The sequence below is a fragment of the Sebastes umbrosus genome, chromosome 9, assembly GCF_015220745.1.
Source record: "Sebastes umbrosus isolate fSebUmb1 chromosome 9, fSebUmb1.pri, whole genome shotgun sequence".
Classification (NCBI taxonomy): Eukaryota; Metazoa; Chordata; class Actinopteri; order Perciformes; family Sebastidae; genus Sebastes; species Sebastes umbrosus.
In genome coordinates, this window is record NC_051277.1 from 3,945,405 (window position 1) to 3,971,663 (window position 26,259).

General features: G+C 39.2%; 1 protein-coding gene across 1 annotated transcript; it reads left to right on the forward strand.

Moving 5' to 3' along the window:
- Positions 1 to 1,105: 1,105 nt before the first annotated feature.
- kdm3b (lysine (K)-specific demethylase 3B) lies at positions 1,106 to 23,401 on the forward strand. The gene is given in 27 exon segments (XM_037779937.1): positions 1,106 to 1,660; positions 7,703 to 7,867; positions 9,493 to 9,606; positions 9,801 to 9,906; positions 10,126 to 10,250; positions 10,628 to 10,687; positions 10,861 to 11,565; positions 11,665 to 11,844; positions 11,846 to 12,851; positions 12,928 to 13,144; positions 13,278 to 13,492; positions 13,581 to 13,733; positions 13,902 to 14,009; positions 14,137 to 14,264; positions 14,354 to 14,657; positions 14,772 to 15,025; positions 15,416 to 15,538; positions 15,540 to 15,689; positions 15,790 to 15,961; positions 16,115 to 16,205; positions 16,819 to 16,949; positions 17,062 to 17,181; positions 17,816 to 17,839; positions 20,985 to 21,124; positions 21,464 to 21,640; positions 21,751 to 21,885; positions 22,399 to 23,401. Coding segments are annotated over 27 exon segments (5,400 nt in total). The 5' UTR covers positions 1,106 to 1,444; the 3' UTR covers positions 22,480 to 23,401.
- The last annotated feature ends 2,858 nt before the right edge of the window (positions 23,402 to 26,259 follow it).

Consider the following 26,259-nt stretch of genomic DNA (forward strand, 5'->3'; position numbering starts at 1 on the left):
CTGAGATCACTTTTAATCATAATAGAAACACAAAGAGTGATCAAGAGTCTTACGTAAAATCTTATATACTTGTATGGTCATTTTTATTTGGTTGGATTTTCTGTTTTATTAGTCCTGTTTTATATAATTGTGTAAATGTGTGTTTTTATATGCACTGTATAGGTATGTTTAACATATACAGTGCAGTTAATCTACCATTATTTAATTTTTTAATCACAAAATGTGTGGCATTAAAAATATATCGATATATATTTACAATAATAATAATAATGATAATTTAAAAAATCGGAATATGAGCCATGTTATATTTTATTTTATTATTTTAAAATTATATATTTTTTATCTATATAATAATAATTATTAATAAAATATTATTATTTATTTATATATATATATATATATATATATATATATATATATATATATATATATATATATACAATATACAGATATACAGCATTTACATTTAATAATTGACCCATATTATATTTTGTTTATTATTTTTAAATTATATATTTTTTTATTTTTTTATATAATAATTATTATTAATACAATTATTATTTGTATTTCTATATATATATAAATCTAAATAAAAATAATAATAACAAACATTATATAAATAAAAATATATATAATTTAAAAATAAATAAATATATATATATATACATAATTTATTTATTTTAATTTTTGTATTATTATTATTATTATTATTATTATTATTATTATTTATTTTATTTATTTATAATATGGGTCATATTCAGATTTTTGTAACTATTAAATGTAAATATTGGTATTAGCCTAAAAAATCCAGTAGACTACCTACTTATTATTTTTAAATAATATATTTTTTATTTATATAATAATAATAATAATTGTTATTATTATTATTATATAAATAAATAAATAAATAAATATATAATTTAAAAATAATAAAAGATTTCAGTAGATTACTAATTCGACCCTAATATAAATAATGCATTATTTAATTAAAAGTTATTTACCTTTTTTTTTAATTTCAGGCAAAAGTGGTGGTCCACTTTAACTAACACTGCGGAAAATCCTGAACTCCTCTCCCCACTAGAGCTCCCTGTACCCGGGTAGGAGTAGCTGATCTATCGGTCCTCACCGCTGGAGGTCGCTGTTCCTCTCTCTCTCTCAGCCTCCGCAGTGCCGCCTGGCTACGAGGAGTGCGTTTGATTGTTGCAGCGCTCAATGGCGGACAGAGAAGCAGAGAGAGAGTCAGTTAGACAATAACACCTCAGACTGAGAGAGAGGATTCACACCGCCGCTGCCTTAACGGTCACAACGGTTCTAACGGTTCTAACGGACACTCCCGGGCTCTCACTAACGGCTGTTTTCCAGCGTGTCTTCTTCTTTTCTTCGCATTCCTGAGTTTCCTCCGCGGAGAAGTTCCTCTGTTCATGGTGGTGCACTAACACTAACCATGGGGGACTCTCTGGAACTGATCGGGAAGCGGCTGCTGCTGCTCCTCGACGACGGTGGTGGTGGCGGCGGCAGGTCCGGATCCAGCGAGCCGGAGAAGGCTGACTGGCTCCGGGGCACCGTGAGGGCGGTGAGCGTCATCGGCCTGGCCGCTCCGGAGGTGAGCTGCGGCGGAGGAGGAGGAGAGGCGACAACAACAACCGCTGCTGGGCTCACGGTCAGTGTTTACATACAAACTACTGCCTCACCACCTCACTAAACACCTCCTTTAATCACATGTAAACATGTAACTCACATATAAGTCATTTTAACCTCATTAACCGTCAATGTTTGACTTTTATACGCAGCTAACGTATGTTAATGCTTCAAGTCTCAAGGCGGGGGGGCGAAGCTAAACTCGAGGCCGAGGCTTTTTATGGCCTTCGCTTTGTTCTGCTTGTTAGCTCGTTAATGAGTCACATTAAGCTCCATTAATGTTTACAGTAACCTTCCTAGTGATCAGTGGCAAAGCAAAGATCTGATATGTATAACTAAACTATCATGATAGTGTGATAAATCGGTGTGAATAAACAGCGTTAGTGAGCTGACGGTAGTTTAAAGGCCTCAACAAGTTCAGATGAGGGTGAAGCAGGAACGCATCCACTCTGCTGGCTTTACTGATGGAGCTCCAGGGTTTAAGTTTGTTATCTAATAAACACATTAATCTCCTCAAACTGTTTAATCTATATTGTGCAGATTCTGATAAACTGCTAAAGACATATGATGGAGATTTGTAAGAAAGAGATTTGGGGTGTTGGTGACCTACATAATAACAAACACTAACACTAACACTAGCTAAAGGCAGTACAGTATGTAGTCAGCATTAAGTACACATAATGTTTATTTACATTAACTGTACTTTTTTAAGGCCTTAAATGTACAGATAATAAAACAAAAGTAAATAAAATAAGGTCTATTTATCAAAACATGGATTAATTGGATTAAAAATCACCTTGTTGGTATTGGATATAATTGATTAAATTAATGAAAATACTGTTACAAATAAAAGTACTAGTACCACACTGTAAAAATACACTGATACAAGTAAATGTCCTGCATTGAACATGTTACTTCAGTAAAATAACTAATACTACAATGTAAAAATACACTGTTACAACTAAAAGTACTAGTCTATTTATCAAAACATAGGTTAATTGGATTAAAAATGACCTTGTTTGAATTGGATATAATGTAGAGTGAGGATTAAATTAATGAATATCCTGTTACAAATGAAAGTACCACACTGTAACAATATGTGGTGATACAGTTTGTACAGTACTTTGAAAAGATTTTAAGGGCTTAAATGTACAGATAATAAAACATATATTTATCAAAACAATAGGTTAATTGGATTAAAAATCACCTAGTTGTAGAGTGAGGATTAAATTAATGAAAATACTGTTAGAAGTAAAAGTACGAGTACCAGACTGTAAACATATGCTGATACAAGTAAATGTCCTGCATTGAACATGTTACTTCAGTAAAATTACTAATACTACTCTGTAACAATACTCTGTAACAACTAAAAGTAAATATGCTAATACAGTTTGTAGAGTACTTTAAAAAGATTTTAAGGGCTTAAATGTACATATAATAAAACGTCTACTTATCAAAATATAGGTTAACCAGGAATTCCTTCCACTTTACTGAGGGGGTCCAGGTTTTACATGTTCACACTAAAAACACACAAGTTTGTTATATAATGAACTCTTGAACTGAATTTAATTAATCTTCCAATACTGTTAATCTACATTGTGCAGATTCTGATAAACTGCTAAAGACATATGAGAGAGATTTGTAAAAAAAAAGAAATTGTGGTGGTGGTGGTGGTGACCTACATAAAACAAACACTAACACTAGCACCAGCAAAAAGGAAGTGTAGTATGTAGTCAGCATTGTTAAGTACTAATAATGTTTATTTACATTAACACGTTATTTGTACAGTACTTTTTAAGGGCTTAAATGTACAGAAAATAAAACGTCTATTTATCAAAACAAAGGTTGATTGGATTAAAAATCACCTAGTTGGAGAGTGAGGATTAAATTAATGAATATACTGTTACAAGTACTAATACCACACTGTAAAAATACACTGATACAAGTAAAAGTCCTAGTACCACAGTGTAAAAATACAAGTATACAAGTAAATACAAGTAAATGTCCTGCATTGAAAATGTTACTTCAGTAAAAGTACTAATACTACACTGTAAAAATACTCTGTTACAACTAAAATACTAGTACCACACTGTCTGATACAGTTTGTACAGTACTTTAAAATTACCTAGTTGTAGAGTGAGGATTAAATTAATAGAAATACTGTTACAACTAAAAGTACTAATACCAGACTGTAAAAATGGACTTAAACAAGTTAATGTCCTGCATTGAAAGTGTTACTTCAGTAAAAGTACTAATACTACAATGTAAAAATACACTGATACAAGTAAAAGTCCTATTAGTACTTTTACTTGTATCAGCATTTTCATTAATTTAATTCTCACTCTACATTATATCCAATTCTAACTAGGTGATTTTTAATCCAATTAACATATGTTTTGATAAATATAAGTTTTATTATCTGTACATTCAAGCCATTAAAATCTTTTTAAAGTACTGTACAAACTGTATCAGCATATTTTTACAGGGTGGTACTAATACTTTTAGTGGTAACATTATTTTTACATTGTAGTATTAGTACTTTTACTGAAGTAACATTTTCAGTGCAGGGCATTTACTTGTATCAGAGTATTGAAAATGTTACTTCAGTGTGTCCACTTTTTGCTATTGTATAGTTATTAAACAAAGTCAAATTAGACTAATATTTTCATGGTTGCAGAATAATAAAAGAGAAAGCTTCAACATTGTCTTCAGCGTAGACCTTCACAATGTTGATGTCTGGCATTTATTGTAATTTAATACATTTAATTTCTCTCTCTCACTTTTTCTTTTTCCCCTTAAACCTCATAAGCAAGCAGGTACTTGGCGAGTCAGTTGCATAGATGGTGTTAATCAATAACTTTCCCACCTTGAATTTAAACAAAGCTGATTTGACTAGAAGCAACGACCGGGGGAGTCAGGCAGACTGATAACAGTCCAGTCGGTTTCTCACAGCTCGCTCTGTTAAATAAAAAAAGCTTAGACGTGTCTGTGCTGTTTTATTTCACCCAAGCCCCACAAAACAATAAACCTCCACTATCAACTTTATAACCATGAAAATAGGCGGTGTCACGGTGTCTTCAGTAAGTGTGATAAAAGTCAAATGGTACAAATCTCACACACATTTCATAAGAAGAGGGAGCCCAGCTGGTGTCAAGTTTACTTTGACTTTGTCTTTTTGAAAACCTTGGATAAGGGAGTGTCATTGTTCAGTTGGATTATCCATTGTGAATCAATGCATACCAGTTTTATTCTGTTTATTTGACACAGAAAAGAAGATGCATAACAAAAATATCTCGCATTAAGAATGAACTTTAGTTGAGGAACTGGTTGAGCAAAACACTTCAGACCGAAAACAGCCCTGTGTTAAAAACAAAGCAGGGGAAAGCGTTTGTGGTGACGTGTTGTTTAAGGGTAACAATGAGACATGAAATATAATCCACAAACCTATGTGGCGTCTGATAAATCTTATCCCAGTAATCTGTTACTCTAACTCAGGGGTCAGCAACCTTTACTATCAAAAGAGCCATTTTAGGCAAAGAAGAAAAAAAATAAAATCTGTCTGGAGCCGCAAAACATTTGATCATTGTGATGAAGGTAACACAGTTTATAGTCTAAGTATATAGTATATAAGTCTAATGCAGTGAGGGTCAAAGAGCAAATTTACTACGGATTATTAGAGCCACATTGAGGGGAAAAACATCTGAGATTTCCAGAATAAAGTCATAACTTTACTAGAAAAAAAAGTTGTAATATTACGAGAATAAAGTCATAACGTTACGAGAAAAAAAGAAAATAACACGTAAAATTTCTACGTTATTATATTATGACTTTTTTCTCATAATATTATGACTTTATTCTCAAAATCTCAGATTTTTTTTTTTTCTCAATGTGGCCTTAATACTCCGTCGTACCATAGACCTACAACAATGATAAATAAAAATGAAAATGTAAACAAAAAACAGTTATTCATTTCCATTTTTTAAAATCCACAGAGAGCCACTCGAGAGTGGCTAAAGAGCCGCAGGTGGCTGACCCCTGCTCTAACTGGACTTCCTAGATTGTAATACTCACAGACAGGATTTTAAAACTGTAAATTTGTCATGGCGGCAACTTTTTGTAAAAAAATATTTTGTTATGACAATTGTGAGGTAAACAGTAGTAATACACCTTTCACGTGTGCAGAAATGTGCACCTGTGTTTATGTGGTTGGCCAACGCAGCGTCATAACAAAGTTTGATCATGCTCACTGAACCCATCCTGGATTAATTAATACAAAATACCATCAACGGAGACATTTATAACTTAACAGTGACTAATTCCAATCCATTCGTGACTAACTTGAGGTTTCCTGATGTGTGCTTATCGTTGAATTCACAAAATGTATATCTATTTATTTGTTACATTTTGTTTTACACAGTTAGGAAAGCAGTGTTTAAGTCAAGCCTTACACATAAGAGAATGATCCCAGTCACTTCCACACAGTGAGGCATACCGCTTATTAATTAAAGACTGGTATCAGATCGGTACTCGGTATTGGCTGATACCCAAAGCCCAGGTATCGCTATCGGGACAGAAAAAGTTGGATCGGTGCATCCCTACTTTTTAATCTCTCTTAAGAGCACATTTTTGAACAAACTAAAATACAGGTACAAAGTGGGTCAGTATTTAGATACTACTGCACATTTTTCAGCCTCATGTACAGGCTATAATCCTTTTCAAAACTCACATACGGCAGTATACATATTAAATAAATCTAATTTTTATGCTTTAAGTCAGCAACAATAGACTAATGGACTATTTTTGGTACCACCCCCCAAAAGTTTCCATTTTTTAAGGCTGCATCTTTCATTTTAAGCCGATCAATCATCAACTTTTTTTAAAGTAGCTAGACAGCTAATGATTGACAGGCACTCCTCCTGTGATCCTTCCAGAGGATTATATCTTCATATGAGTCAGTGAGTCACAGTTCTTTGCTAAATGAAGTGTGTTATCCAACTCTTGCTCTAACTTGCTGTAGATGTAGACAGATTTACTGTTGTAAATTGTAAGAAAGGTTTGAAAACAAAATGATGACATTAACGACGCAGACTGGAAATTTTCCGTTTCTAGTATTCTCATTTGAATAAACTGAGTAGTATAAGTATGAGACTGTATTATCACGGTTGTAAAATGCTCTTTTAAAGGAGTTGCTGGTACACACAGACATTGTAGTGAAAGTGTCTAATGAGCTTTTGGCCACTGAAGAGGCTCTGTGTGGCTGTCTGCACTGGCACATAGTAGCTGGCCAGTCCGCTTGCAGTAATTCTGTCTTTGTGTTGTGTTACTTGCACATATTTCCACTTTATGCTGCACTTTTAATTCATTTGATTCGCTATAGTTGCAGTTATGTCATTTAAAGCTGAAATAGACGAGATTGGAGCAAATGTGATTAAAAAAAAGTTAAAACGGTCGCTATATCGTGTCAGTAGTACATAAAACAGGTAATCTGAAAAAAATCATGTGCCTCTGTGTCCTCCGGTGTCCTCCAGAGCTCCTAACGGCATCTGCAAGATTTCCCAGACCGGAGGAAAATAAGTAGTAAGAGCTGATCTGAGGTCTGCTGTACATCTGCCGTATAAGAAAGCCGGCTGTCAATCACTCGCGAACTCCGACCAAACGGTCAAACTAGGCAGCGCTGATGAAATATGAATCAATATTATGTTACGTTAATGCCTATTTCTCCCCTCAAATGTTTTCAGAATCATCTTGTAGTGCAAAGTTTAGCTGTAAAATGAGAAAGTTTGTTTCAATGAAATGACCTATGATTGATCAAAGTCTCTCGTCACGGGCTAGATTTTCTAAAGCCTGTAAACAGAGCCATGAGGAGGAGCAGAAGTCTAGTTATCTCTCAGAACACTTGAATAACAATATGCTGAAAGGTTATTATGGAATTTTTGCCCAATGATGCCAAAAATATATACTGCCTACTGAAGCTTTAATTCATTTGATTTCGCTATAGTTACAGTTATATCACTTAACAGTCCGTATGTTTATGTTCTGCTTCTTTCTGTTTTTCCGACTGCAGGTATTTGTGGAGTTTGAGAATGCTCTGCAGCGCTGCTCTTGGGTGCAGGTGTATGACAAGGGGGTGAAAGCCGTGTTGGTGGAAGACTCCATAGTTTGGGCCAATCGGACTGATGGTACCGGGACTGCTGGAGCTCCAGCGTCATCCACTGCCTGGCCTGCTCTGGTGAGTGCATTCCAACCACGGCTGCCAAATAGGCCAATAACTTTGGCTTTCAGTTTGAGTATTCCCTCTCAAGTTTGGACCTTGACCATTACTAACTAATGTTTTTTTAATGGGTTGTCCGTCTGTCCGACCCATTCTCATGAACGTTATATCTATAGTAGAGCCGCTACTCCTTTGCGTTGAAAGGAGCCAGCTGAGGTGGTTCGAGCATTTAGTAAGGATGCCCCCCCCTGGGCGCCTCCCTAGGGAGGTGTTCCAGGCAGGACCAGCTGGGAGGAGGCCACGGGGAAGACCCAGGACTAGGTAGAGAGATTATATCTCCACACTGGCCTGGGAATGCCTCGGGATCCCCCAGTCAGAGCTGGTTAATGTGGCCCGGGAAAGGGAAGTTTGGGGTCTCCTGCTGGAGCTGTTGCTTCGCGACCCGACCCCGGATAAGCGGTTGAAGATGAGATGAGATATGCAGGAAAAATGCTCAATTTGTTTTACCCTCCTGACCCTGAAGAGTTTGTTGATGGGGGCCAAGATGAGGGCAGCTTTACACCTCATAATGCAAAATGACTCCATTTATATTTTTGCACCTGTGCCACAGGTTATATACACTCACCGGCCACTTTATTAGGTACACCTTGCTAGTACCGGGTGGTCTTCTGCTGCTGTAGCCCATCTGCTTCAAGGTTCGACGTGTTGTGCGTTCAGAGATGGTATTCTGCATACATTGGTTGTAACGAGTGGTTATTTGAGTTACTGTTGCCTTCCTATCATCTCGAACCACTCTGCCCATTCTCCTCTGACCTCTGACATCAACAAGGCATTTCCGTCCACACAACTGCCTTTCGGACCATTCTCTGTAAACCCTAGAGATGGTTGTCCGTGAAAATCCCAGTAGATCAGCAGTTTTTTAAATACTCAGACCAGGCCGTCTGGCACCAACAACCATGCCACGTTCAAAGTCACTTATATCCCCTTTCTTCCCCATTTTGATGCTCGGTTTGAACTTCAGCAAGTCGTCTTCACCACGTCTAGATGCCTAAATGCATTGAGTTGTTGCCATGTGATTGGCTGATTAGATATTTGTGTTAACAAGCAATTGAACAGGTGTGCCTAATAAAGTGGCCGGTGAGTGTATATAATGTGAACATGTAATCATGGAAACTTGATATTTTAAGACATGATTTGGGTCAAATATATATGTGGACATAAATTGAAAATAAATGGGATAACTGTTGATTTTCATCTAATTTTGAATCCAGTTTCTTGGAGATTCATTTGAAAATAAAATTTGCACTTTGGACTAAACCCTGATATGGGCTACAGATGCCTGTTGCTCTCCAGGCTCACCCTTCCCCACCCAGACTGGGCTCAAAACCATAGTCACAACTCCAGTTCACCCTCCAGCTGGAATAGTTGTTCCTGACTTGTTTGTGCCCGGTGCAGATGGCCGTTTGGCTGTGCTTGTGCTTCAGCTTATGTCTGGAGTCAGTTAATGTGTTCATGTGGGTGACCAGAAACACAGAAATCAGATTATGGCTCACTATAACATGACTTAATGCTGTTGAATTGAATGCAAATATATCAAGTCTACAGGGTACAAAGAATTTCACGTTGTTGACTTTTCTCCTCAGGTCTTCCGCTCCCTGGTGGACAGAGTGGGGATAGGATCGTTGGTTCCTGTGGAGTATTTTGGAAACAAAAATTTTGAGTTCCTGCCCGATAACAAAACTGTCCAGAGGTTTGAGGTGTGTATGTTTGTTTTGCAGTGTGTTAATCCTCTTAGTAGTGTTAAGTGCTAGAACAATAAGTTTATAAACCAGTTTGTTCAACTGTCAGTTCAACTGTTAGTTGCAGCGCTGGTGTTCTTTCTTGTAATATTTACATTATTGCTGTACCACTATCACTATTTCAGGACAGTGTGGTTTGTCTCCTTGTGCAGGTTGATAAAGACGCAAGACACCCTTTGTTGTTGGAGCAGCCCTCAGTGCAGGCTGCCATCTCCAGCTGGCGTACTGACTTTGAACTGCAGGAGATCTTCAGGAAGGGTAAGACTCAACCTTCAACAGTTTTTTACGTTGTTTTCATACACTACCTCTGTGTATTCTCTGGGGTGTTGTAACTTAATGTTTAACACATTTTTTCTTGCTGAAATAAGCAACCCTGGAATTACTGTTCATTTAAAATGCTTAAACTTGGCTTTGTCATTAAATGTTTAAATCTGGCAGAATGTAACTCCTACTTTTCTCCCTGTTCCTGTTCCTCAGGTTCATACACTATTCAAGGACGCAGGGTCCGCGTGTACCAGCCAGAGTTTGAGGAGTGCTGGGCCTCAGGACTGGTCTCACAGCACGACCCTATCTCACACATTATGGAGATTACCCTAGATAAGGTAAATAATGCTCATGTTACAAGTCTAATAGGAATGCACATTGTATTAGTTATTTACAACATCAGTCCTATGTCACTTTCAGACCAGAGGAGTTTGATTCAAATGACTGTATTGCTTCACATCTTATTTGTAATTCACCCACTACCTATTCTCTGCTATATTTAAGAAACGGGACACACAGTTAAACAAATTCCTCTGGATTTGGCAAACACCTTGAGTAAAAATGCAAATTCAGAATTTAAGTAAATCGAGAGGTGGATCAGCACTCCCCAATTTGCAAAAAACATCTTAAAATAATGCTTATGTTTTGCCTAAATGTATTCTGGTCATGATGTAAAATGATGCCACTTAAATTCCCACTTTTTTGTTTGCTGTAGGGAGAAGAAAACCAGGTGGTAGATCCTCGTGTGATACATGTCATGCTGGCAGAGGAGGAGGTACTGAATTGTTCCTGAATTTCCCCTCCAGGGATCAATAAAGGCTTATCTTATCTTATCATGTCTTACTGTGCAGTACATTTTGCTAAAGTGGTTTTCAGCTTTAGAAATACATTTAAAAAAAAATGTAATAACAGAATTACTTCCTAAAATGTCCCCCCTTTTTTTTTTAGCTTGGTAAGAATGGACGGCGAAGGAAGGACAGTGAAACAATGAAGGGTGACAGTGGACGCAGACGTAGGACTGCCTCCGAAAGTGAGGATGACTTGAACTTGAAACGTTTTAAAGGAGCGGCAGATACGGGAGCTGACGGGCAAAACTGTGGCGATTCCAACAAAACGCCGGCAGCAGAAGGGATTGGGATCTGGGGCGGAGACTCCAGCGAAAGAGTCAGCAGCACAACCAAAAACGGAAGCTCTTCAGAAGGAACCTTTCCTCAGGGCAGAGTGTCATCCCCCAACGCCAATTCCTCGCTCCAGATGGATCAATCGAACGCTACTCCGCCTCGTTATCCCGCCCATGTCAAAGAAAACGGTCGCTCCATCTCCACACAGGGGGCGGCGGACTCCACCACTGCCGTGCCTCACACCCCGACCCCTCCTCCCCTCAAACCAGCCCCCTCTCCCTTCTCCACCACATCCTTCCCCTCACTAGGCCAGATGCCGAGCCTGGTCCCCGGAGCTCCAGCCCCCAAGGCCTCCCCATCCCCCCAGCCAGACCGAGAGGAGGCCTCCCAATCAGCTTATTCCAAAACAGCTGCTCTTGTTTCCCCGGGGCCCGTCACCATTTCTTGGTCGCATGACAGCGGCCCTAGCGTGGCACTTTCTGCGTCTGTGGGTTTTAGTCCTAAAGCCCCCACCTGGGGAAGCCAGACTGAGGTAAGACGATCAATATGATCAGTACTGTCAATACCGTCATCACAGTTTTGTTTCTGTTATTAATATGATGTCACTGAACCACCTTGTTTTCTTTCTCAGGGCTCCAAAACTGCATCAGGTTTCCGTTTGCCCGCCGCTTCTGTGTTTGGAGATGTCACCTCTCAAACCAACGGAGCTCCTACTACCACTACCGCCGCCTCCCAGGACACTCCCAGGCCCTTTGGCTTCGGCTTTGGCGGAGCAAAGAACGAGACTCAATCCAAGCAAGACCAAAACTTGTTTTTTCCAGTGCATGACCCAGAATTCTGGGTCCAGCCCAAGCCTAGCTGCTGGTCAGACCCAGTCCAAGGACACCAATTACTTCACCACAGTGTCTGAGAGCCTGAGTAAGGAGGCCCCAAGCCTTTTCAAGTCCGCAACCTCCACTGAAGGGTTGAAAAAGCCTGAGCAGCCCAAAGTGCCTGAGACCCATTCAACGGGAAATGGTGTGCTCAACAAATCGGCCTTCCAGGGCATGGGTGGCTCTGCAGCAGGAGGACGAGGTTCTGGTCTAAGTATTGGTGGCCTGGCTGCAGCCTCTGGAGCTCAAAGTACTTCTAAGAAGAGCAGTAATAATGGGACTTCTGTGGGGGGCTTAGGACTGCAGTCTGGTTTTAATACTTCTGATAGCCACCAGAACCTTTTTCTGCAGGCCTCCAAAGAGCCTGCTAATCCATTTCTGGCATATGGGGACAAAACCTCCCACACCTCCTTCGCTGGCCTCACCGGGGCCGAGCCACAGACCCTCGGTCCGACCTCGGACAACAAGCCTAACCTGTTCGCGATGGCAGAGCCGCCTAAGGGGATTCTGTCTTCCCCTTTCCCGGCACTCTCAGCAGCTGCTTCCCCCAGCTCTTCCTCCTCTCCAGCACCGACCTCATCACAGAGGTCACAGAGTGAAGGGACTGTGACAAAGGTGGAGCAGGATGTCGGGGAGATGCCTACGTCCACCTCGGGCTGCCCCATGTTTGGAAACACTGGCCCTGGTGGGATGGAGGACGTCCCCGTGTCCTTTGACCAGAGCCAGACTCAGAAGTTCACCTTGGAGGAACGAGGCCAGTCATCCAAACGTGACTCTGACTCAAGCAGCAACAGCGGCCTGTCAGACCTGAGTGACAACGAGGAGGGCCCGGAGAAAGGCCAAATCCCAGGAGGACCACCACACCCTCCCAAGGACGTAATCATGATGCAGAAAGCTAAAGTCCAAGGGGCTGCTAAGAGCCGTCCGCGTAACAAGCCTTTCAAAGGTAAGTCTTGTCCACTCTTTCCTCGTTTTGTGGTGACAAATGAAGCAATAGAATTAACTCAAGTTGTCTCCTCCAGTGGGCCAGTCTGTACTAAAAGACCAGAGCAAAGTGCGTCGCCTGAAGCAGTCTGGCGAGTCCTTTCTCCAGGATGGCTCCTGCATCAATGTGGCCCCTCACTTGCACAAGTGCCGCGAGTGCCGTCTGGAGCGCTACCGTAAATATCGTACCACAGGCGAAGACAGCGATGACGACGACGACCCAAATGTGTCCTGCCGCTTCTTCCACTTCAGAAGGTACACGCTTATGTGCTTTATATGTCTTGCTCTGTGTATTTGAGCGTTATAGAGAGTTATCAGAATAGAGGAGGCAATCATCATCAATCAATGATGTGTTACTGAATTAACCTTTTCTTCCCGCCGTGACCAGATTGGCGTTCACTCGTAAAGGTATACTGCGTGTGGAAGGCTTCCTGAGTCCTCAGCAGAGCGATTCCATGGCCATGGGTCTGTGGCTACCTGCACCAGCTGTCCAAGAGGGCCTTGACCTCGATACATCCAAGTACATCCTGGCCAATGTGGGAGACCAGTTCTGTCAGTTGGTCATGTCTGAGAAGGAGGCCATGATGATGGTGGAGCCTCACCGTAAGATATCATTTTATTCACATTCTATGTTTTATCTTGTCTCTCCATTTTATCTCAACACTCTATTTTTTTTTTACCCGTTCTTCAGAGAAAGTGGCGTGGAAACGTGCCGTGCGAGGTGTCAGAGAAATGTGTGACGTGTGTGAGACTACCCTGTTCAACATCCACTGGGTGTGTCGCAAGTGTGGCTTCGGAGTGTGTCTGGACTGCTATCGGTTCCGCAGGAACAGGCCAAGGGAGGGTGAGTCATCGCAGTGACATCTAGGGAACTTTTAGGGCAAAAATTGTGATCACGATTAATTAATATTCGGTTAATAGTGCAGCCCTAATAGACAGGGTTAATACTTTGTGAGGTCTTTTGAGTTGGAGGACGTTGGAAACACACAGGTCAATATGTTCTCTCCTTCAGATTTAGACGAAGGTCCGGAGGATGAGGTTTTCTCTTGGTTGAAGTGTGCCAAAGGCCAACCTCATGAGCCACAGAACCTTATGCCTACGCAGATTATACCTGGGACAGGTAACGTATACATTATGATTGAATCATAAATCTATCAACCCCCACCTCACAAGCATCAAGTAATTCGATACGATCTTGTATTGGTACAGTAAGAGTTGTATTGATTTGATTTGCCTTTCTCCTTTAGCTCTTTACAACATAGGCGACATGGTGCACTCAGCGAGGGGCAAGTGGGGTATCAAGGCCAATTGTCCCTGTACCAGTCGACACACTAAGCCTCTAGTACGCCCTAGTGCCCCCAACGGGATTACACAGGTACTGTTGGACCACATCAGGTTTTTCCTGTCCTTCATTGTGAGAGGTGTTTTAACTTTAATGTCTGGTTGTTATGCTCGTCTCAGCAGTCTGCAACAAGCAGTAGTGGCATCCTCGCAGCTGCAACTCCCGGTATTTCCACCACTCCAAAATCAGAGGGAGAAACATCAGCGATCAAAACAGAACCTACGCAAACAGCAGCGCCATCAGACAGCGGGGGAGGAGAAACTGTGGGTGGCGTCAGTAATTCCACAACCAGTGGCACATCCTCCCCCTGTAATCTCACCCAGTCCGCTGCCAAGGAGTCGCGCTCATCAGGAGAGGGCAACAGCTCAGCTCTGCACTGGCTGGCAGACTTGGCCACACAGAAGGCCAAGGATGACACCACCAAGGGTAAGTAGGAAAGAGGAAACGCTGAGTCAGTGTAGTCTGTGCATAACAAAAGTAAAAGAAAAATCAATATTAAAGCTGAAGTTACATCACCATCCTCTTGCCATCTTCTTCCAGAATCCGGTTCACTTCGCTCCATGATGAATCGAGACAGCCGACCTCCTTTCGGCCTGGACTCACTCAGTGCCCTGTCAAAGCCTTCTGCTTCCAGTCCTAAGCTATTTAACAGTCTGTTACTGGGCTCCAGCATGGCCCACTCCAAACCTGAAGGGTCCAGTCTCCGGGACCTGCTCAACTCCGGACCGGGCAAACTCCCCCAAGGGCCCGGAGAGAGTGGGGTGCCGTTCCCCTCCGTCTTTACCTCAGCAGGCGTACGTAGAAAGCTTTTATTATTATTACATGTAGTTTTATGAAGTGTACACATTCATACTGAAAATCCTCTCAGCAAGATCTGTTTCTGATTGAAAAATAAATCACACTTTACACAGTGTATGCCTGTTTAACTATGGAAACATTTTCACATACACAACATTTTCTACAAGAATAATTTAAATTGTAGGAAGATTAGATTCGGAATAACTGATCATAAATTATATTTCTACCAGTTACTGGTGTAGTAATGAAGCAGAGCATCCACTTTGAGTGGAAACTACTAAACAAATATTACTTTCAAAAAAGATGAGGCTTATAATTGAAGTCATTTACCTGAAAGTACAAATAGATAGCTGGGTAATCAAACATTTATCTATTTTGTCTGTCAGAGTGACAAGCTGAAGAGCAGCCTCCCGAACTTCCTGGATCACATCATCGCCTCGGTTGTGGAGACCAAGAAGGCAGAAGGTCGTCGGACCGGGGCCTCTGAGGGCGGCGAGCTCGGTGTGCTGGGGGGGCCGCAAAGACGGAGTTATGGGTCTTAGTGTTTTGGAACCGCATACCTCCCACTCCTGGCTCTGTGATGGACGACTCCTCTGCCTACAGGATCCCAGCAACAGCAACAACTGGAAGATCTTCAGAGAGTGCTGGAAGCAGGGACAGGTAGGAACAATGATTAGAAAGATTTGCTGTTGGAGAAATATGGAAACATTGAAACTTTACTGCACTGACTTCTGTGTAACCTCTTCTCTTTTGTGTCCAGCCCGTGTTGGTGTCAGCAATACATACACGGCTGAAAGGTGAATTGTGGAGACCTGATGCCTTCAGTAGGGAGTTTGGAGACCAGGATGTAGACCTGGTCAATTGTAGAAACTGTGCTATCATCTCTGATGTGAAGGTGCGAGACTTCTGGGACGGCTTTGAAATCATCTCCAGTGAGTGCACATAACTATTTGTTCCTAAATTATTCTTATTTGTTGTTTTGGATTGATTGATTGATTGATTGATTAATATTTATGCCACTGTGTTATTTTTAGCTCGTGTGCCTCTCAGAAATGGTAGCTAATGTGTTTTATCTGTGAATGCAGAGCGACTGCAAGATGGTGAGGGCCAACCCATGGTGTTGAAATTAAAGGATTGGCCTCCAGGTGAAGACTTCAGGGACATGATGCCCACACGGTGAGCAGACACAGAAATATATTTGCTTTGGTATTTTTTATTAATTTGAGCATTTTTTTACATTATAAGGACTAGGGGTGTCACGATTTTGATTCTAAATTGGAAATCGATCGAAATTGGTTTCCGATCATCGAAATCAAAAGCAGGATCGACTATTCCACACATGCCATAAATGCGTAAAAAAAAAAATTGGTATTCTGGATTGATAATGAATTTATATTTTGATAAGGATAATTATATCAGTAATTAATTTATATTTCTCTATGACAGCGATAAAAGGTAATAATTATAGTTAGACAAGTTTAGGAAAATGAATTAGAGTATATGTATGGCTCAATAAGGAAGCTGGTTAATTATTAATGAATGACTTATGGAGAACGGGTGGGATTAAATAAGTTTTCCACTTCTTCTCACTCCTTTTCGAATATGTAACCCACGGCGTCAAGTGTTTGATAATTTCTTTTACTTATGCTTTTCATTTTATTAAATACTACTTTTTTCTGGCTGTCCACTTGTTGGTATGATCATTCTCTTTTTTTATTTTTTTTTATTTTACATGTTCGAGATAAATTTTGAAATGAAAATGAATGGAGTTCTGTCATTCTTTTGCCAGGTTTGACGATCTGATGGATAACCTCCCTTTGCCCGAGTACACAAAAAGAGATGGTCGTTTAAATCTCGCTGCACGTCTGCCCAACTTTTTTGTGCGTCCTGACCTTGGACCTAAGATGTACAACGCCTACGGTGAGAAGGATTGACTGAGTCAACTAGATAGTCTCTTCTCTTTCTCTCCCCTTCCCTTAAGAACACATTTATCTTCATCCTCTCCCTCTCACTCTCCCTCTGTGTCTCTCAGGCCTAACCTCGTCTGAAGACAGGAAGGTGGGAACCACTAATCTCCATCTGGATGTCTCTGATGCCGTCAACGTCATGGTCTATGTTGGCATCCCTCAAATAGAGGGAGACCCCGAGCAAGGTCAGTGGACTTAAACACACACTTTGTGTCTTGTTCTGTCTTGTTCTCTCAGTTACACATACATTTAAGAAACATTTGAACTACTAAATGATATCAAAAGCACTACTTACTTCCCAAATAATTTTATTATGTATTATTTACAATATTACATGCAAAAGATTTTTTTCCCCGTACCAAATTAAAGACAATGAATACATGAAGGATATGAAAAACATAACTAATTTCAAACACTGGACATGAATCACTTCATCTAACTCAGGGGTCAGCAACCTGCGTCTCTAATAGTCCGTCGTATATTTACACTTTGGCCCTCACTGCATTAGACTTATATACTATATACTTAGACTATAAACTGTGTTACCTTCATCACAATGATCAAATGTTTTGCGGCTCAATACAGATTTTTTTTCTTCTTCTTTGCCTAAAATGGTTCTTTTGATAGTAAAGGTTGCTGACCCCTGATCAAACTGCTCCCTCCTGAACAATCTTAAAGAATATAGTCCCAGCTGTTCCCCGAACATAGTGCTTTTACTGTTTTAGTTGCCCCAGACTAGATTGGCTTGGATAGGACCCCTGAAAAGACCCTTCGGTGGGTTTCGCTCATTTACATTGTGGCAACATTTCTCATTCACAGAGCGAGATATCAATGGACGCAAAGGTCTGTAGACTTTCAATTGTATCACTTCAGTAGCATGACCTTCTTTGTGACTAACTCCCCCTTCTTCACTCCTCCACTCCACCCTTTTGTTATTATCTGTGCAGCCGGGGGGGGTCGGAGCACTGGGACCCATTTGTTGGTTTGGTAACACTTCATATTACAGGTCCGCCAATTTCATGGTAATTAGGTGATAATTAGCAAGTAACATATTTGAAATTTCTTTGGAATTACTGCCAAATTACCCTGATATTTACAAATGGTAGCTGATGTCATGATTCAGGGAGCTTTTTTTAAAGAAATTTCAAAGAAGTTATTTGCTAATTATCATCTATTTATCCAGACATCTATTTATCCAGGAAATAAAGCATGTCAATTAACTTTGTATTCTTTCCCTGGAAATGTATTAAATAAATTACCAGCTATTGGGAAATAGCGGAATGTAATTATTAATTAATAAGATAAGATAATATATTACATTACATATAAGCATCAGTAAAAAACAAATAGCAGATACAACACAGTGCAAAAAGCAAAACAAAAGTAGACAGACATATGAAATATTAACAATTTAAATAGAAGGAATATAAAAATAGGAACAATATAAACAAGAGGAATATTAAAAATTGGAACAATATATACAGTATTGACAATAAACAGGCTATTAACACAATTGCACAATTATAATTAAGTCATTTTTGAAAACATTTTGAGGTAAATATTGTGGTAATTTGACAGTAATTCCAAATAAATTTCAAAAAGGTTACTTGCTAATTATCACCTAATTACCATGAAATTTGCGGACGTGTAAAATGAAGTGTTCCCGTTGGTTTCTACTGTGGCATGTTTTGTAATTTCTATGTAAATGCAACCTTTATTAACACCTTCAATTAATAACAACGGATGGCGTAGATATTTCTGTAGTTGCCCTTTGGAGATCCTGACTTTCTTCCTCTATGTAGATTTCATGGTTGTGCTGTTTGGGGGTTCTGTCATTAAAGCAGCATAAAATCCACAAATCTGACATGAAGTTCACACAAGATTTTATATAATTACTGGAAATATCTTTAGCTCCTGTTAGCTTTGGATGAGCTGCGTTCTGGTCCGTACACTGTGGGAGAAAAGTTTGCTCCGCCGCACACACTGCCTGTGACCGCTCCGTCCTCTGCACGGCCGTGGCCTCATTAACGTTATGGTTCCCTTATAGCGTTGGTTTAAATCTGAAATGCTGCTAAATAGGCGCTTTTGCTTTTCGCTTCGCATCGTCTTGTCTGTCAACTCTCTCTCGTCCCGTGTGTGAAACATGACTCCTGCTACGGAGCTGAGACTCCGTATGGAGCAGATGCATTCACTGTCAGGTTGTAGTGTCAGTCATCCGACTAGCTATTGATAACACGGCGCTGATACGCCAAAATTAACTAAATGGGTTTTATTTCTGTAAAAAAAAAAAAGCAAAACGACGGTGGGTACGTAATGTAATCGGTGTGTGCCCGACCACCACATAACACCGGTAACATCGGTAACACTGACTACCGCAGAAAGCCTAGTTGGGTACTGATACTGGTACCTGGAATTTGGTACCAGTATCAAATAAAAACCCCTCCATACTTCACTCTCCCCTCCCAAACCTGTTCCTACAACCTGCAGCCTGTCACGGTCATTTCAACAGGTCGGAGTGAAAATGCTGTCGCGAGTGTCTCGGAGGAAGCATGTGTGAGAAGTGCTGCCCCCATCCAGCTTTCCATTTTGCATTACAAATATTGCAACGAGCTTTGTCTGCGTCGAGATTTGAAAAGTATAACCACACTTGCAACCGTTTTCGGTTCGCCACTCACTTGAACACGCTGCAGGGGATGACTTACAGTGTTCTTACACAGTATGGAATTTGATTTCAGTAATATCCAGAGCTGTGATTGGTCAAAGTCTCCCGTCACGGGCTAGATTTTCTAAAGCCTGAAAACAGAGCCATGAGGAGGAGCAGAAGTCTAGTCTTCTCTCAGAACACTTGAATTACAATATGCTGAAAGGTTATTATAGAATTTTTGCCCGATGATGCCAAAAATGTATACTGCCTACTGCCACTTTAAAAGTATAAAGTTCAGTAACCAACCCTATTCACTTATCCTTCTAAATAACTCGTGAATCAACTCTGTAAATGAGAGGTCAGCATATTTTCAGGCAGCAGAGTTCGCTGCTCTGTACGATCAACCTCAGGATGTGGATGTGAACATTATGTCAGTAATGTGATTGTGTAGTCTGTAACTTGTCCTTTTCTTTGCCCCGGTGGTTCTCAACTGGTCCAGCTACATGATCCACATTTGTCTTTTAAGTCACAACCCAGACAGCATTGCAAATTTGTACCGTTTTCATTAATTTCTCAAAATGAATAGTTGAGTAATTTACAATGCTTTCATGCACTAGAAACATTAGTCCCGATAATTCATGTTTTACCAAAGGCTATATTAATAGTTTCTCTTTAGAGACATTTTCTTGTTTTCTCACAGTTCTTTGGGGGGGGGAACAATAAACACATACAGAGCTGCTGCTTGGGATGTTTGTGTCATGACAGCCACATGATGCAGCTGGAAACAGTATTTTAAGAGAAGCTCTGGAAAATGAAACTGCTATGTTAAGTTCACTTATAACGAACCTGCGACCTAATACTGACGTCATGATGAGCCACCAGTTGAGAACTAGAGCTCTGTGCCATTTTTGTCAAACGATATGATGGATGTACATTAATTCAGTTGTTTAAGAATCATGCTTTAAAAAATCAGATCCAAGTTACTGAGGCACGATACGTTTAGTAAGTCATCAAACTGGAATAAATAGAAGTAATGTTGAGACATCAACAACCATGGCTCAATTCACACGACCACTTAAAGGGACTGTTTGTAACTTCTTACACGTATAAATCAATCCGGGTCCGTGTCCCATGCGCGCTCTCGTGTGTGGCTACGCTGTTCAGACTGACTTTCGTTAACTTAACAGCCACAGGTGTCGCTGTTAACAAGCAATTTCTGATTCTTACAAACAGTCCCTTTAAAGAGGTAACTGCTGTAAAAATGTTGTTGTGATAGAGACCCTGCTGATGACCCTTTGCTGCCCTGAATGTGTGTGCATTCTTTGTTTATGTTTGGTCCTCCAGAGGTCATGACCACCATCGAGGAGGGCGATGTGGACGACATGACGAAGAGGAGGGTGTACGAGGGAAAGGAGAAGCCCGGAGCTCTCTGGCACATCTACGCTGCCAAGGATGCCGAGAAAATCAGAGAACTGCTCCGCAAGGTCAGCAGCCAGTGGATTTCTGTCTAAAATAGCATCTGAGCTCTGGAGCTGCAGTATCACTGCCTCCGAACCTCAGACTCCTTTACAAAGACAGTGAATTTAATGAAAGGTGCACTACCGATGGCCTGAATCTGATTGTGAAAAGCATTCCCCTTCTGAAAACTCTTTACGTATGCTAATGTATAATTTTAGGACTATGAATTGATGTTAATCTGATTCCTGTTTACCCTCCACTACATCCTTGTTTATTATACTAAAACATCATCAGCTGGTTTCCAACAACAACAACAACCAGAGATAATTGTGTGGTTCTGATTCATCGTGGTTTATCTGTGTCAGGTGGGAGAGGAGCAGGGTCAAGAGAACCCTCCAGACCACGACCCCATTCACGACCAGAGCTGGTACCTGGACCAGGCGCTCCGCCGCAGGCTCTATGAAGAATACGGCGTCCAGGGTTGGGCCATTGTACAGTTTTTGGGAGATGCAGTATTTATCCCCGCTGGAGCTCCACACCAGGTCAGACACGTTGTGTTATGTATTAAGGATGCTTGCTATAGAAATCCATTTATTTAGATGATTCATATTTATTTTGTTTCATCTGTTCATTTTCTGCTCTTCCCCTCCAGGTGCACAACCTGTACAGCTGTATCAAGGTGGCCGAGGACTTTGTGTCTCCTGAGCATGTAAAGCACTGTTTCAGACTGACCCAGGAGTTCAGACACCTGTCCACTACTCATACGAACCACGAAGACAAGCTACAGGTCGGTGTGCTTTTTCTCTCGTGTAGTTTCAGCATTCAAATCCGTTAAATGTTTCTACTTTTAAATCTACTTTCTTTAATTACAGGAAATAAATCCGCTTTTTTTTTTTTTTTACAAATAGGACAATCAGTTTATGACATTAAACTATAATTGATTTCTTTAAATTATTCTGCAGGATTCCTTTTTTTTTTAAATAATATTTTTTATTCAATAAGAAGAATATTATTCACAGATATTTTTTTTTTTTAAATAATATTTTTATTTAAGAATAAAGTGTTATATTCTGAGAATAAAGTCATACGTTTACGAGAAAAAAAAGTATGACTTTTTCTCGTAAACTTATGATTTTATCCTCGTGATATTATGACTTTCTCTTGAAATCTCAGATTTATTTATTTCCCCCTCAGTGTGGCCCAAATACTCCGTCGTCAAAAACATGAAAGTCAGTGTGAGGCATTGTTGTTGTTTCCATGTCTTTGTTTTAATAAACTTTTCCTGTCATGTTTCCCTCAGGTGAAGAACATCATCTATCACGCAGTGAAGGACGCTGTTGGGACACTGAAGGCTCATGAACCTAAACTAGCACGCCCTTAGTTCCTCTGATTTAACGCTGTCCCAAAACAACCAGCCTCTGACGACCACACACACACACACAGTATACATTACATACCTACATACACAGTACAGGTTGCAGAGTGAAGCTAGACTGAAGGTTCTTTTGGGGCAGTGACGGTCCGGGTTTGGGGATAGAAAAACATTTGATTTGGGGAGGGATTAGACGGGGAGGGGCTAGTCAGCGCTTTGATGAAGGAAGTCCTTTATCGCTGTTACACAGTATGCTCAAACTTGTCTAGTTGTTTTCCAATTATAATTTTTTTTTTGATTAACTCTGTATTTAAGGTCAGTGTGTTCGTTCTGTTGTTTTCATTGTACATGTAAGATGTGAGAGTAAGGGAGGTAAAAAGCTGACTTGCCTTCGGAGCAGATGTTCAGCTACCGTATAAGTGACTGACAAAAATGTGAGTTCTGGGCTAACTTTCCTATTTTGATGACGTTGATCTTATTTCTCTTCGATAGGAGCGAGGTTAATCCTGTTTTTGTAGATTTTATTTTGTTGTTGTTGTTGCAGTTTTTAAAAACAGCTGATTGCTTCTGCCCTCTGTGGCTGAAATGAATTTGCGAAGCAGCCGGCGAGGGGAGGCAGACCAAAGTTTTGTATTTTACGTTTTCTTATTTCACTTTTAGAATAAGAAGTCTTTTCTTTTTATACACCATCAAGGCAATGATCAGGAGGACTTCAGAGAGGCTAGGTTTTTTTTTTTTTTTTTTTTTTTTTTTTTTCGTTTTTGGTCACCTATCTTTGTCCCATGGGCTGAATGAACTGCAGACTTCCAACAACATTGTTCAAGAATCACAATTGCAGCTGAATAGAACTACTGGCCATTAACATTGTATCAATATATATATTGATCTTAGCAGTCTGTTTGATTTTTCACATTAAAGTTTACAAAAACTACCGTTTGTCAACTGTTTGTTTGTTTGTTTGTTAGCCACAAAAAACCCTCCATGCATGTAGAACCAGCGTTTACATAAAACATGTGTCTGAATCAGGGTCGCAGCTCACAATTATTTTCATTATCAATTAATATTTTTGATCAAGTCCCAAAAAAAGAATCAGTTTACAAATGATAATAAAACAGAAATATTATAACATCTGCGAGCAGGGCCGGCTCTAGACATTTTTGGTGTCCTAGGCAAAAATGTTCATAAATAACAGTATTTATGATAATATAAATTAACAGTTTGCCCCCTATATTGTTGGCTTAAAAAGTATTTAGTCAGTTTCACTTCAATTTACACTTTTATGAACAAATAAGTGGCCGGGCAGATATCTGAAAGAGAGGGTGAAAAATGTACTTCTTTATTCATTTGTTCATTTGTTACCTCAGTGCAGAAAATGAGGAAGAGTGCCCACGGCACTAGAAAAGAAAGTATTTAATTCTTTTATTTTTTTAGAAGGTGATGATATGGTCTAAACATTCAGACTTTCATTCATTACATTCTCAATATTTTCAATGCTGAATTCGGTCTTATTTTCAACTCTTAATTGGCTTAATAAAGGTGACTTAAGTACTATATAGCTTTCCATTAGTTGTATCTTAAACGTGTTACCAGTGTTAATACCACACACTAGTATATATATTAGTGTTTTACTGATGCTACATGCTCTTATACCTTATGTCTTGTGTGGCCCAGCTTTCACTGCTCAGGTCTGAATTAGTAAGTAGATCACAGAAATGGGTCAGGGAGTGTACTGTACCTCCCCGACGAGGAGGAGGAGGAGGAGGAGGAGGAGGCAAGCATGAATTCAGTTAGTCCAAACCAACAAAGACATACAGTATCATTTAATATTCCAAAATAATAGGTCTTTGTTAGTTTGAACTAACTTTACAACTATACATATTTCTTGTCCTTTAATAATAGTCGCTGTATAATAATCTGTCACTTAAAGCAGCAGTGGGTAGAATTGGAATATAATATATTCCATAATAAATCATTTTAATCTCGTAATATTATGACTTTTTTTCTCGTTAAGTTCTGACTTTTTTCTCGTAATATTACGACCTTTTTTGTCGTAAAGTTATGACTTTATTCTGTAAATCTCAGATTTTTTTTCCCCTCAATGTGACCTTAAAACTCCGTAATGCAATTGCACTTTGGCCTTCACTGCATTACTAGACTAGACTATAAACTGTATTACCTTCATCACAATGCTCACATGTTTTGTGGCTCCAGACAGATTTTATATTATTATTTTGTTTTGTATATAATGTCATTCCTCATGTGAAGTAGATGTATTAAATGTATGTATTCTGTCATGTGTGGGTGGGTGGTAGCATGTGGTGTTGGGGATGACTGTTTTCAGGCTTTAAAAACATCTATCCAGTGGCGGGATATTTTGACCAATCACAGCTCAGCGCGAGAGAGAGGAGCGTTCCTATTGGCTGTGCTCTGTGCCGGTGGGCGGGGCTCCGTACTGGTGGGCGGGGCTTTGGATATTTCTTCAACTGTTTTCAACATGGCTGCTGATCACAACAAACAAACGGTCACAAACTGTTTCTCATTTTACAGCTAAACTGTGCTCTATAAGATGATTATGGAAAACATTTGAGAGGAGAAATTAACGTAAGGCATTAATGTAACAGAATAGTCATTCATAGTTGATCAGAGTTGCCTAGTTTGACCGTTATTGGCAGTTTGAGGAGAGATTGACAGCCGGCTCTCATAGACGGAAACAGAGGTACGTTGTTGTTTTCACTGCTTGAGCTCACTGGATGAACGAACACAGATTACATGCATCATAAACTGTCATGTTTACCAGTAGAGAGAAAAGACTCGCCTTAAGCACAGCAACATTCTTTAGTAAGAGCATTTATTCTACTAAACCAGAGTTTCTATACAGTCAAATTACCAAATAATATAAGATAAGAGGAACCTTTATTAATCCCCAGAGAGAAATTCAGGTGTCAAAGCAGCAACATCAGCAAACAGAGAAACACAGGAGAGGTACAGGTATACAACAATTATAAAAACAATAATAGAGATATAAAAGATACAGAGTGAATGGGTGAACATAGTGTGTACAGTACATCAATAAATAAATGTAATATGTACAATAAATAAATGTAGTATGTACAATAAATAAATTTAATATGTACAATAAATACATTTAAAATGAACAATAAATAAATTTAAAATGAACAATAAATACATTTAAAATGAACAATAAATGAACGTAATATAAACAATAAATAAACGTAATATGTACAATAAATAAATGTAGTATGTACAATAAATAAATTTAAAATGAACAATAAATGAATGTAATATAAACAATAAATAAATGTAGTATGTACAATAAATACATTTAATATGTACAATAAATAAACGTAATATATACAATATATACATGTAGTATGTACAATAAATACATTTAAAATGAACAATAAAAAAACGTTATATACAATAAATAAAACGTAATATGTACAATAAATAAATGTAGTATGTACAATAAATAAATGTAATATGAACAATAAATAAATGTAGTATGTACAATGTACAATAAATAAATTTAATATGTACAATAAATACATTTTATATGTACAATAAATAAATGTAGTATGTACAATGTACAATAAATAAATTTAATATGTACAATAAATACATTTTATATGTACAATAAATAAATTTAATATGTACAATAAATACATGTAATATGTACAATAAATAAATGTAATATGTACAATAAATAAATGTGCAATGTACAATAAATAAATGTAGTATGTACAATAAATAAATGTAGTATGTACATAT